Source organism: Cyprinodon tularosa, unplaced genomic scaffold (assembly GCF_016077235.1).
Source record: "Cyprinodon tularosa strain WSP-4 unplaced genomic scaffold, ASM1607723v1 ctg275, whole genome shotgun sequence".
Taxonomy (NCBI): Eukaryota; Metazoa; Chordata; class Actinopteri; order Cyprinodontiformes; family Cyprinodontidae; genus Cyprinodon; species Cyprinodon tularosa.
In genome coordinates this window covers 1,234,683-1,249,349 of record NW_024038980.1, presented here as the reverse complement: position 1 = coordinate 1,249,349, position 14,667 = coordinate 1,234,683, and the positions used below count along the sequence as shown (strand labels likewise).

The 14,667-nt window shown below is 39.3% G+C and overlaps 1 protein-coding gene across 1 annotated transcript; it reads right to left on the bottom strand.

Moving 5' to 3' along the window:
• Positions 1-3,865: 3,865 nt before the first annotated feature.
• rgmb (repulsive guidance molecule BMP co-receptor b) lies at positions 3,866-13,268 on the bottom strand. Its single transcript, XM_038290013.1, has 3 exons — positions 12,788-13,268; positions 8,361-8,896; positions 3,866-6,519 (listed from the first exon to the last, which is right to left on the bottom strand). Exons 1-3 carry the CDS (start codon positions 12,903-12,905, stop codon positions 5,761-5,763), a joined length of 1,413 nt encoding a protein of 470 aa, XP_038145941.1. The 5' UTR covers positions 12,906-13,268; the 3' UTR covers positions 3,866-5,760.
• Between the last annotated feature and the right edge of the window lie 1,399 nt (positions 13,269-14,667).

Sequence of the window (14,667 nt, the reverse complement as noted above, 5' to 3'; positions counted from 1 at the left end):
GTAGAATTGATTTTAAGGTGCTCTGAGTTATGTTTGAAATAACTTAATTTGTATTAGCTGTACAATTATGTCAGATTTTCTTTTAGAGTATCAGACATCAATAATTCTAAATGAAAATTAGGGTTAAGGCTACTTTTTTTTGGGGGGGGGGAACAGCATTACTGAAGATCTGACAGCAAAATAGACTAAGACTTCAAAAAGAAAACCTAAGACTTATTTGTTTGGAATTTTACATTTAGTCATTTCAAACAAAACTTTCCTACTTTAACATCAAGTATTTATTTTCCTCTATTGCTATTATTTATTTAAATTCCACTTATAATTAGAATTGTTTTTTAATTTGTGACACCCTTTTCATGACCTTTCATCTATGAATATCATATTTTTGACTACCTTCAATGTCCCCAGTCTTATCCTCAATGCATTTGTTTTTCTACAGTCTTGCAAACAACCTTCACCTCTCCTAAAACTCTTTTTTTATTGTCGTTGTTTATTTGTTAAGCTCCTGATTTTTTTGCCATACCATGTTTCTGTTTTCCTCTGTTTGGCTCTATGAAATTCATTAAATAACTGATTCTCTCATTTATTTTCTTACTAATGTGTTTGAGCATGTATACCACCAATTCTTGCTGTTTCTTTCAGTGTCCAACTTTTCTAAGTTTACTTATAAACTTTTTAATATGATTTTTTCTACTGTTCTTGTTGCAGGAGCGGTTGAGGGTAATCTGCTGGCTTCTCTTGCTCCACCGGTCCACCTAACAGGGGAGAAGCTTGGCTTGACACTGCTGGTCTGTGTGGTGAGCGACTTCAGGAGAGGCCACCTGGAGATCAACTGGAGGTCAGCCTCTGATGAGGGCTACAGCTACGCCAGTCCATACAACGGTGCTGTGACCAGGAAGCATCGTGGTCACAGTGCTGTGGCGATCATCACCGTAGTCACCAGTAACTGGCCATCTTACAGCTGCTCAGTGCGACGAAGGAAACACTCAAGAGCCAAAAAATTGCACAACATCGCCTCTACAGGTAATGATCAGAGTCTGAATTTATTTGTCAGGAATTTGATTCAACAGCACTTAAGTTAGCTGATAATCCTTCTACTATTCTTAAAGCTGATGCTGAAATGTGCAACAACGATAATGAAGAAAGAGAAGGTATAGCATTTTTAAATGACCTCAATGAAAAATGTTCAGTTTGTAAAGCAGATTCTACTTGCTAACGTGTGTTTATTTACAGCTCTTGCAGTGAGGACGAACATTGTGTTGGTGATGTGTATGAGGCTCCTTCTAATGAAGATAATAGTCTTTGATGCACTAATGACTGTTTATGTTATTAAATGGTAAGAGTGATTCATTAAATAGGACGCTATAACAAAAAAAAATCAACAAAATACATCAGATCTTATGGAAAACAGCAGAACATTTCATCAGTGATCGCCCAGTTGAAGATAGAAGATTCCAGCTTTTTTGCTTTAATAAACGTATTCTTAATTTATTCAATACCATAAAATTAAAACTGGTCAGAGTCCTGGAGCTGGTTACTGATGGAGGTGATTTTGCCTTGACATTTAAGTAACAAGTAGTCATTTTTCAAGATACCAGAACCAAAGAAAGTGGGTCTCTATGTACTGTATGTACATTTAACCATTTTAGCATTAGGACATATCTACTTTATAGGTTCATTATGGTTGAGTTTGAATATGTTTTACTTTTCTTAGAAAATAGGAATAGATCCCAAATAATTAGATGGGAAATTTGAGCAAATAGGCAAATGAAAAAAATTAAAGCAAAAACTAGTATTTCTTCAAAATGAGGTGGATGTTAACAGGTTAAATTTTAACTACTGAAACTGAACTTTTATTCACTAACTGCAACTAAAAAACCTAATATGTCAATAAAAGAGGAAATACGTTTATATATTAAGAACAAATCTTAACAAAATGTTTTTTTTTTTTTAGATTTCTTGAAAGGAAGAGCTCTGGATGCTGAACATGATGGTATAAAGAATATTGAGCAACTGAAGCTTCTTCTTTTGTCAACTCTGAGATGGCTTATACTCCCGAAGATGAAAGGAGCTCTCCCATCCTTTATGGTTGACCTCTAGAAGTTGGTTTTGCAGAGAGCTTTGGTAAAAGCTAAAGGAGCCAGAGAAATAATCCTCAAGTACTTACCGCTCTGAACTGGTAGTGGCGCCTTTTTTGGGGTGTTTTATTTCAAATTCCAGGTGTCGCCGACTGTGGCAGTTGAAAAAGACTGTTTGTGAGGCCAAGTCTGATGGTATCTGATCAAGACATAACGGCACACAGGTGGATCAATGCTTGTAAATTTCACATACTTTTAAAGATGCTTGTGGAGCTCTGGTACTGTATTTTGTTTTGATACATTTATTTTAAAAGAACATGTAGGAAATGGCAAAATACAATTTAAGGTAATTACCAGTTCCATTTCAGACATTTAAATAACCAATTATTCACTGCTTTTTAATTTTTTTATACTTATACCCACAAACAGCGATTGAGGCGTGGACTTTGACTGGGCCATCCCAACACATGATTATGCTTTGAACCAAATTATTTTATTGTTTTCAGCTCTTGTGTTTTTACTGTCATTGTCCTGTTTGAAAATCATCTCTAGCCCAATTTTTTTTTTTTTTATGGTCTAACAGCTTTTCTTCTATAACTGGAGATTCTTACACCCCATGATCTCTGACCAGGTCTCTTATCTCTGCTGAATGCATCGCTGGGCTGCAGTTTGATGCTACGGCCATGATCTATATTCAGAATGGGTTTTTTTTTTTAACCCTAGAATTTGTTAAGCAGTATTGAAATAACTGGGGCAAATATAAAATAAAATAAGTAGTTGTTTTAAAATACATTTTCCCTCAACAATAAGATGTATCATTTTGAATATAAAATTCCAATGAAATGTATAGATTTTGTGGTTGCATCGTGATAAACTGAGAGTAGTTCACATTGTTTGAAAATTCTATAAACTATAAACTGCTGTGTTTATTGGCACAAGCTGTAAGATTCATTGAAATATAAATGCAAAAAAGAAAATTTATAATGCAAAAAAGAGAATTTATAATGCAAGATAAAATGTCTAGTTTATATCGCTACTGCAGTCATTTGAGCATAACAGTTTATTTTAAGGAAATAATGTTCCATATATGCTAGTGTTTAATTGTTTAAAATTTCACTTGTCTTCCTCTAAACCATTTTATCAACAAGTGGGTTGTCAATTGTTGCACTGACTCTAAAAGAGCATTTGTGAATTTATTTCATCTGCATATTTGACATTTTAAATTGATAAAACTTTTTTTGTACTCATTCTTAATTTGTTTTTCTTTGCTATATATTTCTGTTAGTTACATTTTCACCAGTAATAAGGTAATGACCCATTTAATCATTATTTACATACTTTTTCAACCAAATATATTTTTATTACTACTTGAATAACTGTGTTAATTAATGTTTTACTTGTACTTTAGTAAAAATGTCCCAAAGTAATGCTACTCTTACCTAAATACAAAAAAGGCTTCTCCTAAACACAAGAGAAAATGTTTTTTTTGTTTTACATTTAGTGTAACTTATTTTTAATACATTATTGTTTTAGAAATTAATCTATTGTGATTTAAAGTTTAAAACTTGTTTTACATCAACTATGAAGTACTGTAGAGAAAATTGTTCTGCAAAGCTTAATGTGACATTTTTTTTATGGACTGCAATGGTTAAGTTTAGCATGACATTTAACACATGACCAGTTCAGCAGCCTTATATGACTGTTAGTATATTACCTGTTAAATAATACATGAGTGTTTGGACTTCATTCTGTTTAAATAAAAGACCAGCACACACTTTAATTCCTCCATTCTTGTTTTTTTTTTAGTCTTTTGAGCGCTTTTAGTAACACAGTAACATAGCAAGGGAGCACCACTAGGTGGCAGCACAATCACATCTGACGTTTTTATTTAAATAATTATCCAACAACAAGAATATGAAGCTTAACTTCCCCTAAAGGACACTACGTTCATAAATAAGTTAAGGTATTTCATCACTAACCAGTCACTCTTCACCAAACCGACACTCACATGATGAAAGAAGATCACACAATAGCTAAAACTTAAGCAGATCGAACCAACTGGGAATAAATATACAGAATGGTACATGTTCCATAGGGTAGAAATTTCTACAAGGCATTGATTCCCACATCACAGTGCTTATGCTGACACATTTCAATAAGATACTTTTTAACCTCCAATATTTCACTTTTATCTCAGTATGAAACACCGGGCCAAAAATTAAGCTGGTTTAAAGTAGCAAGGTTTAAAAAGAGACAGAATGAAGGTGCTGGTTTGGTGGGGAGTACACTGAACATGCCATTTGTCTTTGGTTAAAATCAAACCAAAAAAAAGGTAGCACAGCATAACATAGTCTGTACTTTCTTTTGACTTTAAGGTCAGATTTTGGCACAAACAAGATGCATTATTAGAACTTTTACTATTTTTCAGGGATCTACCAGGTACTCCGCTGAATCTTAGAGCTTGCTTTCTGGAAATTGCCAGGTACTCTCCTGGAACTTCTGTCAAGTTTATCAAGAGCAAAGTTTCCTCATAATATAGAGCTGTACCTCAGAGCAGCTTCTAGGAAAGTGCTTATTTCTATGGAAGGTACAGGAGAGTGTGTGGTAAGTTTTAGAAAATGAGCCTTAAGTTCAATGAAGGTACTTGGTAAAATCTTGATAAATCACCAGTAGGTTTAATGAAAGCTCAAAGAATATTCCCAGATGTAATCAGTAATTTGAATTAAAATGACAGGGAAATAATTTGTAAATTCCAGAAAGTATCTTTTAAGGTTTTGGGGAAAGTGCTTGGTAAGTACCGGTACCAAGAAAAGTCCTAAAAGCAAGCTCTTGCATTCAGGAAACTACCAGCTATATGTAAGCAAAGCAGTGAAAACAAATCACTATGATCATTAAATGTTGGCAAAAACAATAAAATAGTTCTGATGTAAATCACATAAAATAAAGCAAACATTCATTTGTTTTTCAAAAATATTGAAAACCCCTGAAAACACACAGACAGAAGTAGAATCCAATAACAACAGAGTAGTACTGATGGTATTTGCAGCGACAACAGACCCAATACATTCAACAGAAAAGCTCACATTAATTGTCCTTAAAATAAATGCTCACGCAGATCAGCTGCTGGAAAAATGGTTCATTTTAGCATCAAAGCTAAAAAAAAAACAGGACAAATACTTGAATAATTATTGGTTTAGTGAAAAAAAGGAGCAGAAACACTGACTGGCATTGTGTAAAAAAAAAGTTAAAATAAAGTGCTTTTCTTAAAAAAAACAAAATTCCTCTGTTTGAGGTATTTGGAAAAAAAAATCACATAAAATCACATAAAGAAAACAATATTTATACTATCACGCTGTGCACTTAAGAAACTAGATAACTATTTACAGATGATTCACCCACATGGAGATGCTCTCATTGTCAGTTGCATTTGATGATTCTGACCATGCCAGGTAAGATGCAGTCAGTGCTGGCAGGCCTTCCTGTTCACACAGGGGAGGGTCAGCCCACCTCCCCGCATCCTAAAACATTTCCAGTTCCCAATAAATGTCTGATCTTCTGGGTTTTTTTTCGCTCTGCATCAGTGCTCAGTGTCGTTTCTCAGCTAAACAAATCCTCTGTAAACTCCTTTTGTAGTGCACTTATACAGGCCTACATGCATTCAGGCAGACATTGGGGGCCGTTCTCACATGAATACAATGCTTAGAGTACACAGCAGGAGCAGAGCAAGCTTTTTGATAAGCTGAGAGTCAGAGTAGAAGAAGGAGGCTGCAGAGCCACGGGGATATATCCTCCATCTATCCCGGTGTGGATGAAGGTTCTCCATGTCCTTCTGGGCACTGTGTGCGGCCAGTGTGAAGTTAGGATCTCCAGTGGTCAGGAGATCAAATACACAAGAGTGGAAGTAGATGTCCAGGACCTCCAGCTGTTCGCTGCAGCGCTCCTTTGCCTCTTCCATGCCAAAAATAGGTGAAGATCCAAATTGGTATGCGTGCGTGTGTGAGGAGTAGCTAGGCCGGCGCAGCTGCTGTCGCTGTAGGCCCAGTGCAGGGGGGGAAAGCGGCAGAGGGAGGTGTCCCGAGTGGTCGATGCGTTCGCTGCTGGGACAGCCGTTCAGGCAGAGCTGCAGGTCCTGGGTATCATCGTAGGCCTGAGCCAGCTCTTCTGGGATCCGCACAGCCAGCGTCAGGTAGCGCCCCACCTGGCGGATGATTACTGTCACACCGATGTAGCCAGCATGCAGTTCCACGTGGCGCCCAGGGCTCCGTTCAGAGATCCACAGAGCCCGGACTTTACCGGAGGCACCGCCAGCACCGAAGAAGGTGTGGATAGGGTCTCCGCTGCTCACTGTCCCATCATCAAAGGCAGCTGGAAGGCTGTCTGTGACAGCCTGGTAGACCCGCTGGTCTGTGCAACCCTCATAAGGCTTGAAGATGATGGTGATCTAAAGTGGGAAACAGCATAGACATTTTTTACATCATCAGACAATTGGGAGACGATTGTGTACATTGTCTGCCATTTTGTTCAGGTCAAAATGCAAGTAAAAAATAGCAAAGCATTGGTCGGAAATCACCAAGGGCGTGACACAAGTAGTCTGGCATTGATTGTCAACAGCTGAAACAATTGCCATTAACTTTCATGCTGTCATAGTGTAAACTTTAAATAATATGTGTGAACATCTCTAAAGGAATATTCACACAATTAATAAATGTGAATAAAGACGCACAGGAAGACACAATCATCTCAATATTCAACAAAGGACTTGATGACTTTTTAACAAGTTGTAATTTGACACAGCTAAGAAAACATGCTGACACATGAACACACACACACACAGCTCCATGGGTGTGCAGACGCAGCGGTGGATGCAGGGTGTGGTGGGTGAGCATTACGGTTAGCTCCAGCATCATAGTTCCGGTGAATGGCTGCTTTGTTCACATGACAGCCGTGAGGAATGAGGCCTGGCAGCCCATTAAGCCTGGAGGGCTGTTAATGTGGGTGTATATGAAAGTGTGTGTGCATGTGTGTGTGTTCGAATCTAATAGTCGTGACTAATAACTTGCCCCACCTCTGACACAAGGTCAAACCTTCAGCTGCAAAGTGTAGAAAACCTGCTTTCTACTCTCTCTGGGAATGCCATGGTCTTAGTGAATAGCTGTGTGTGTATGTGCCTTAATAATTAAAGCTATCCACTAAGCTAGAGAGGGCAGATCATCAGGGGAAACATCAACATTGCTTCTTTAACACCACAAAGATCACCTTGTGTGGCTCATATGCTCCATGTAGCGCCATGCTTCTTTGCTGTTGCATAGGGGCCTTTTAACATGCCTAGTGCTTTAAGCTGACTGCAACTTATAGGACCCATATTTCCTCACATGGACACACAAATACTTCCAAACGAGCTTGCAAGTAAACAGAGGCTTCTTTCACGCATCTCGTTTAAACGTATTAGCGGTCAAGTTATGTGCAGCCGTTAACCGAGTTAGGTTTGCTGCACTGCTGCAGTCACAAGAGGTGGTCACAAGATCGAGGCCGCTTGCTTTGCACCTGTGTGCTTGTTGAAGCCAGAGCGACACAGGCAGCCTAGAAGAGAATCAAGTAGAGCTACAGTGTTTGCTGTCTCCTCACTGATAAGATTTCTTATTTTTGTGGCAAAGAAAAGAAGCACACACACACAGGAAGGTTAAAAAAAACTATGTCAGCCTTGTTGTAGGCTGTTACAGATGTTCAGTGACATACTTTCAGCCCTGAACCCTGGTTTCCTCCTGAAATCCAAAATACAACCTTTCATACTCACTCTGCAGAATGAACTTCATGTAACACCCTTCAGTGCGGACTCAGTTACTACAGGGAGATGACTCTAAGTAAACTATATTCGTTATAAGGTCAAGTGTGACAGAGCACAGATATGTAAGTTGTGTACTAAGCACTAAGTCTGCTCAGTCAGGCTGCAGAGAGCCAGAGGGAGGGAAAGAATAACGGGAACAGGAAGTCTGAGAGAATTACAACAATTTGAATCAGTTTAATATTTTGCTTTCTATTGCCGCCAAAATCTGTCTGTTTGAATGTACTGGATTTGGAAAGAGCCAGAGCACTGCTAGAAAAGGCTAACAACTGTATAAAATACCAACTTTTTGTCTTTTATTATTATTTTTTTTAAACCTATTTTTTTACAACCCTGTTCTCTCCAACACACTGTATGACAGCCTCTGCTCCTGATATAGATAATACTGACAACAGGAAGGCTGCAACGTTTTATTTTTTAACCATTTCAGAAGTTCTCACCTTGTTGGTGGCGGTTGCACTTGAGCCGGGAACCACAGGGACATTAGTGACCTGCACTGACAGATAGTCATTATCGATAAGAGGCCACGCCCCCTCCACCTTGCAAGTCTGGAAGCTGTCCTTAAATGTTCTCAGGTGAGGGTCCCCAAACAACCCGCAGAACAAGTACCCAGGCCGAGAGCGCCCATGGCCGTGGCTGTGAGAGTGGGTGTGGGAGTGCGTGTGGGTGTGCTGGGTGCGGCTGTGATAGTTGCAGGGTTCAAGGTGGACCTCTGGGTGGGCAGAGGGGGTCGGGCCATCTCTGGAACAGTTTCTCTGACTCATGAGGTCTGAGATCCCAAGCACGGCTGAGTGGAAAACCAGGTCTCCCCGGCAGGCCTTAGCTGTCCTCTGGGTACAGGCTGAGTACGCACGCAGAGCTTTGCAAAACTCAATGTGGAAGCCATCCACAACGGGCGTCAGGTGGGAGGTCAGCGAGACGAAGTCGGTGGTGCACCTCTGGATGCGACACTGGGAGGTAGCCAGCTGGCAGTCACCTGTACGGGAAAAGATCAGAGATACCTTTAAATAATAACATTATATACATGTGTGGTAATTAAGAGTTAAAACCTTATCTTTACAAAAAAATCTATGCACCAACATGGAGAGGTTAAGGACAAGTGTGAGAAGACTTCCTTTGATCTTAGACTGACAAAGGTATATGCTGTTACAGCCCAACCCAATAAAAGTAGACAAAAGAACCAGCATCTGATTAAAACACTTGATCAATCAGCAGTGCCGCTTTGTAAGTGCAATAAACCTTAAGTGTAATAAACCAAAGAGCACCCAGACAGAACGATGAAGCAACATCACCCTTCCAATAGTGAGATAATCCTGTCTGTACAGCCTGCAAAACGGAGATTCACAGGGGGAGGCAACGCGTCCAGCAAAAAATTCCTACACACAAAAATATATCCTGTTTTTTCATGTTAGAACCAGAAATCATAAGGCTTTTATTTGGGATTTAATTTAATTATAATATAATAAGAGCAGTTTGTCTTTAAGAATACAACAAATTTCTGCTCTCCATCTGATTGACCTGCAACACAATAATCTGAGAAGCGGCTGGGAAGCCCATAGTAGCTCTAGAGGAGCTGCAGAAATCTATAGCTCAGGAGGGAGAATATGTTGACAGGACAACTTAGATTCTTCTGTGAATATGGATTTAAGAAGAATAAAGAATAAAATAAAGCATTAAGCAGCCATGTTTGTACTTAAGGCATAAAGAGGAAACAGCAAATATTCTAAACTAATTAAAAACTGAAATTAAACTTCTTAGTCTACATACAAAATGCTAATTATGGAGGACACCCAAAATGGTAAATAACCCTGATCACCTCACCCGCTTAAAACTGGATAAATATAAACAATATGCAGGTTAGAATGGCATAGTCAAAGCCCAGACATAAATCCAGCTAAGAATCTCTGGCAAAACTCAAAATTATTCAATATGATGGTAATTATCCCCCTTTGTCTCTCTGCTTGGAGACCTAAAGGAGTTGCAAAAAGTAATATTTGAGCCAAAATGTCTGTTTATGTTGTTTTCACATGTTGATAGAGAGAAAATCAAAAATCAAAAACATAAATGTAATTTTCCAAAGCACCTGTGCTCTTAAAACAAGCTTATAAAATATCAGTTTAAAGACGTATCATTTACCTTCCACTCCACAAGTAAGTGCATCTGTCCAATAAAATGTCCAATAAAACACCCAAGTTTGTGGCTGTAACATGGAAAATTATGAAAAAGGTTCAAGGAAAATGAATGAAATGTTTTATATGTGGAAACTGGAATGAGTGGTTTGTTTGTTCGCATTGAAAAGAACAAACACATGATCAAAAATCAAATTCACCATCACACCCCTCTAGAACTGATTCCTTGGTGTGAAATTTAATCTTTGATTTTGTATCTGTTTCCACATTTCTAAGTGGAACGAGGGTCAAAATGAGCCTTTTGTATCACTGACCATCAGATGTACAGAGGGAGTTAGAGGCAGAGAGAGATTAGAGACCAGACCTAATGCATCAGTCACAGCGTGCTCCTATTAGATTAGTCCAGAAGGAAAGAGAGGGAGAGGAAGGCTCTGCATAAAGGGACAGGCTGCACAGAAACACAGGCAGTGATCAGAAAAAAAAAACAGTGGTACAGTATGGCTCCTATGTTCAAGCAAAACAGGAAAAGAAAATGATCCCTCTTTATCATTGTAACGTCTACTTAGACCACTACCACCACTTTAACCTTCTACAAGCTCTACCCTTTCTAAAATTACCAAGGACTAGTGTCCAACCATGTGGGGGCAGTGCTGCTCTGAGTTTCAAAAATAAATAAAAAAATCAGAGTGCAGATGTGGATCGGACCCCCCCCCCCCCCCCCCTCCACTCACAGCAAGCTTTAGAATCTCTCCCCTGGCTGTTAAATACTGACACCAGCCCAAAGATATGTCTTCACATATGTGCAAAGGCTGCACAGACCGTCTGAGCACTGAGGGAGCATTGTGTCTGCTGCCCTAGCACTCCCAGAGCTTCCCTTTTTTTTTCCCCCTCCTATCAGGCCTGCAAGACTCAAACACTGCTGCAAGACATTCAGTCAGGACCATCTTTAAACCACATATAGATCTCAATGGATGTCTTCATGATCCTATCTGTTCACATTTCATTTTTTTAACCACAATATCACAGTGCACAGACTTAAGTTAAAAAAAAAAGGTTATTGTACATCCAAGTAACTCGGTGGACTTACTAATATTAAACCCAACAAGAAGCCCTTGAAGAAAAGTTTGCACCAGTAAAAAACCAAAGAGCCATCGCTGGATTCTGGCCTTCCATAAGGAGCTTTTCATGTTATAATTAAATATGTTCTGACTATCTAAGGTTGCTTATTAAAGAGAATTATCTTATCTTTTTTTCTCAGGGGATTCTAGTGATCTTATTAAGTATTCATAGCTGTTCTTTCGAAGAAAGTCTAATCTATGCATATGATTAAGGGACGTATGGTAAAGCAAGTAAAGGTGGTGAATACTGAAAAGGCTTAAAAATGCTATTAAGAGGAGATTAAAGAAATCTCTATGTAAGAAACTAATGTGTTCAGAGGATTTGTTTGAATTATTCCCAGGAGCCAGTGTTTCTATTAAAGACAAGATAGGAATCAGATGTTTTTTTTTGGCAAAATGTACCGGTACCCACAGCTCCATATTCTAATTATTTTACATTTTTCCTCACGTTGCATTTGCTTAGGCTTTAAAGCAGCGGTTTTCCGTTCTACAGCATCTCTAAGCAGCTTCTCCACCATCAGAGAGCTCCAGATATCCCAGACTGGTGTTTATCTACCTGTTCTTTGTCTTTTTTTTAATCTCAGGAGATCAGATTCTAAAAAATAAACAAATAAAACTTCTGCAACTCTCTCTCAGCTGAGGGAACAGCTTGTGAAGAGCTTATCGATCACAATGTTGTGTGCACGCTCTCACGTTCTCCACCAGCAAGCAATCACCTAAACCCCCAGCAACAATAGTTTCAGATAATCCAGACGCTCCCTTCTTTTCTGTGCAAACATGCTCAGAGCTGACAGCACATGTACATATGCATCAACAAAACGAAACATTATTCACACCTTTTAGCAAATAAAACACTGTGTTTGCCTCACCAAAACCAAATACACATTCTTTCCTGCTGAAGCATGTGGGGTAGGAGGTAGTGAGAGGGGTTTAAAGCAAGCAGGGTTCAGTGTGCTCCACAGGGCTGTGTGTGTGTGCAGGAAAAAAAGGGGGGTCCTGCTGACCAACAGTGTTAAACTAATTACAGGAGGTGTGACTGCCTAACAAACAGTCTGCACAAACAGAAAATACAAAGCTGGGAAAACATAAAGCAATCTGCAAAAGATAAACTGAAAATGTACCACTAACCTCACATAAGTTTCAATTAAGCAATTTCCTGCATCACTAAAATATCTATAAACATTAAATGATTTTAAGCGAATCTTTGACTACTTCCAATGTTTTACTTTTTAAGCCTCCAGTCAGAAATAAATCCCAGTCTGTGGTTTTATGTTCTCCAACACCACAGACTGAACTTGCATTTCAATAGATCTGTTATGGACATGGGGAGAGGTAGCAGCCCTGTTTTCCCTTCTCCTCCCCTCCTCCATGAGCCATTAAGGGGCAGACAGGAGAATGACGGCCCAGGAGAGTGGAGGAGAAACTCGATCCGGACTCAGACTGCTGCACTGCCGCTTTGGAGAGAGCCATTGTCAGACAGGAGAGGTGCTGGGCCCCGGCACTAAACAAACCTTTAATTACTTATTAATTACCTAAAGCCCTAATAAGTGCATACGGGAAATGAAGTGTTTAAAGTTACCTAAATCAAGGCAAAGTGTTAAATGACAGCGGGATAGTTACCTATGTGAGCAGCGCAGCAGAGAGCGGTGATAAGCAGCAGCAGCGGCCGGAAGCGGCGCACCACAGACGGTGAAGCGAGGCGCTCAGCCCCGCGGCAACAGCATCCGGCTCTCCCCATCCCCGTCCATGCAGGGCCAGGAGGGGAGAGTGGACGGAGTCCCGCAGAGGGAGGACGGGTGGTGTCCAGGCCTCCTCAACTCTTCTCCTGCCTCTTCTTCCTCACTCTTCTCTCCGTCCTCTCCTTCTCTGGTGCGCATTAAAGCACAGCTGCTCAGCGGAATGCAGGGAGGAGGAGGAGGAGAGAAAACAGTCAAACAGTCCAGAGTCACTTTACTCCGAAGACACTTTTACTTTTCTTCCAGGTCCCACGTGTTTTAGAAGCGCTCCCTGGCTCTGCGCTCCGACTTTAACTCTGATTAGGATCACTCTCCTCTCCAACAATCACATCTCTCCCTCCCCTCATCAAACAGGGATTTCTCCTCCACTCTCTCCACTCCCCTTTCACTTTCTCCTCCTCCTCCTTTGGCTCTCCAACAAATCAATAGCGAATCAACCAAACCCTGCTGGCGGAAAAACCCGCCTTCAGACAACCGGAGACGACTTTAACAGTGAAGACAGCAATAAAAGTAGTAAAACAGTCACATGCAATGATTACTGTGCAGAGAAGAGCTGGAATATTTTGGAAGAGTTAAAACATGTCCATAATATGAAAATCTATTTTTCCCCACCTTCTTTTGATTTTATCTCATATTTCATCTGTAAATAGTTTGCAAAATTAAAAGCACAATAATACCATGATCATCACTGTTTTGACAATGGGGGATTAAGATTAACACACCATACACTGTAAAAAACTATCCAAAAATAAGTAGAAATTTTGTATTTACCCTTATTTTGAGTAGGAAAATGAGAGGATTTGCCAATGCAATGAGTGTTTTTACTCTTAAATTAAGATATTTAGATAAAATGCATTTGAAATAGGACATTATTTTAAATGTAAATGTTCTTGTTCTATTGGCAAAACCTCCCTTTTACCTTCTCAATTCAAGAACAAATTACGTATTTAGATTTTGATTTTTTTCCAATGTATCTCAAAACCTGTTATCAGAGAAAACAATGGGCTCTAAAATGTCCTGCCAAAGAATATATAGCACCACGAATGTCATGCTGAACATCTTGCTTACAAATGAATTGCTGGACTTTGATCTGCAAACATAGCTGTGGACAATTAAGCATCAGTTTAATCCTTTTCTTCCCATAAACACCTTTGATGTTTTCTCCAGTTCAGGAGTGAAATAACAGAAGGAATGTGAACACTGCAGCAGTTGTCCTGTTTATGACAGGGTGTGGAGAGAAGCTGTTTATCTTCTGAATCTTCCCCATGCTTTTTAATAAAATGTGATTTTTCAATATAATTTTTCTTTACACTAAGTGATCTATTAATTTGTTTTAAACCAGCAACATGAACATCAGCTCACTCAATAGGCTTTGCTGAAACCAAATAGCATCCACTATAAATAGAAACACAAACTGTTTTTTCTCTGTCAGCCTGGATGATCCCAAATACAAATTTCTGTCTGCTAAATCAAATTCATATGTTCACATACATTGACTTAAAAAAAGGGAATTATAAATTAACCCATTTTTCATCCTGGAGTGACAGAAAGGTTTTATTCAGTTCAATTCATTTTATACGTATATTGAGCGCCATTCCACAACATGCCGCACTCCACAGAGACCACCTAACAAGATCATTGCTCAAAAGTTTCTATCGGAGGAAAACCAGCTGATTGTATAGAATCATTGACTCTTCAGCAATCCCTCACACCGATCATGTGTGCAGCAACAGTAGGGAGAAAAACTCTCTTTTAACAGGAAGA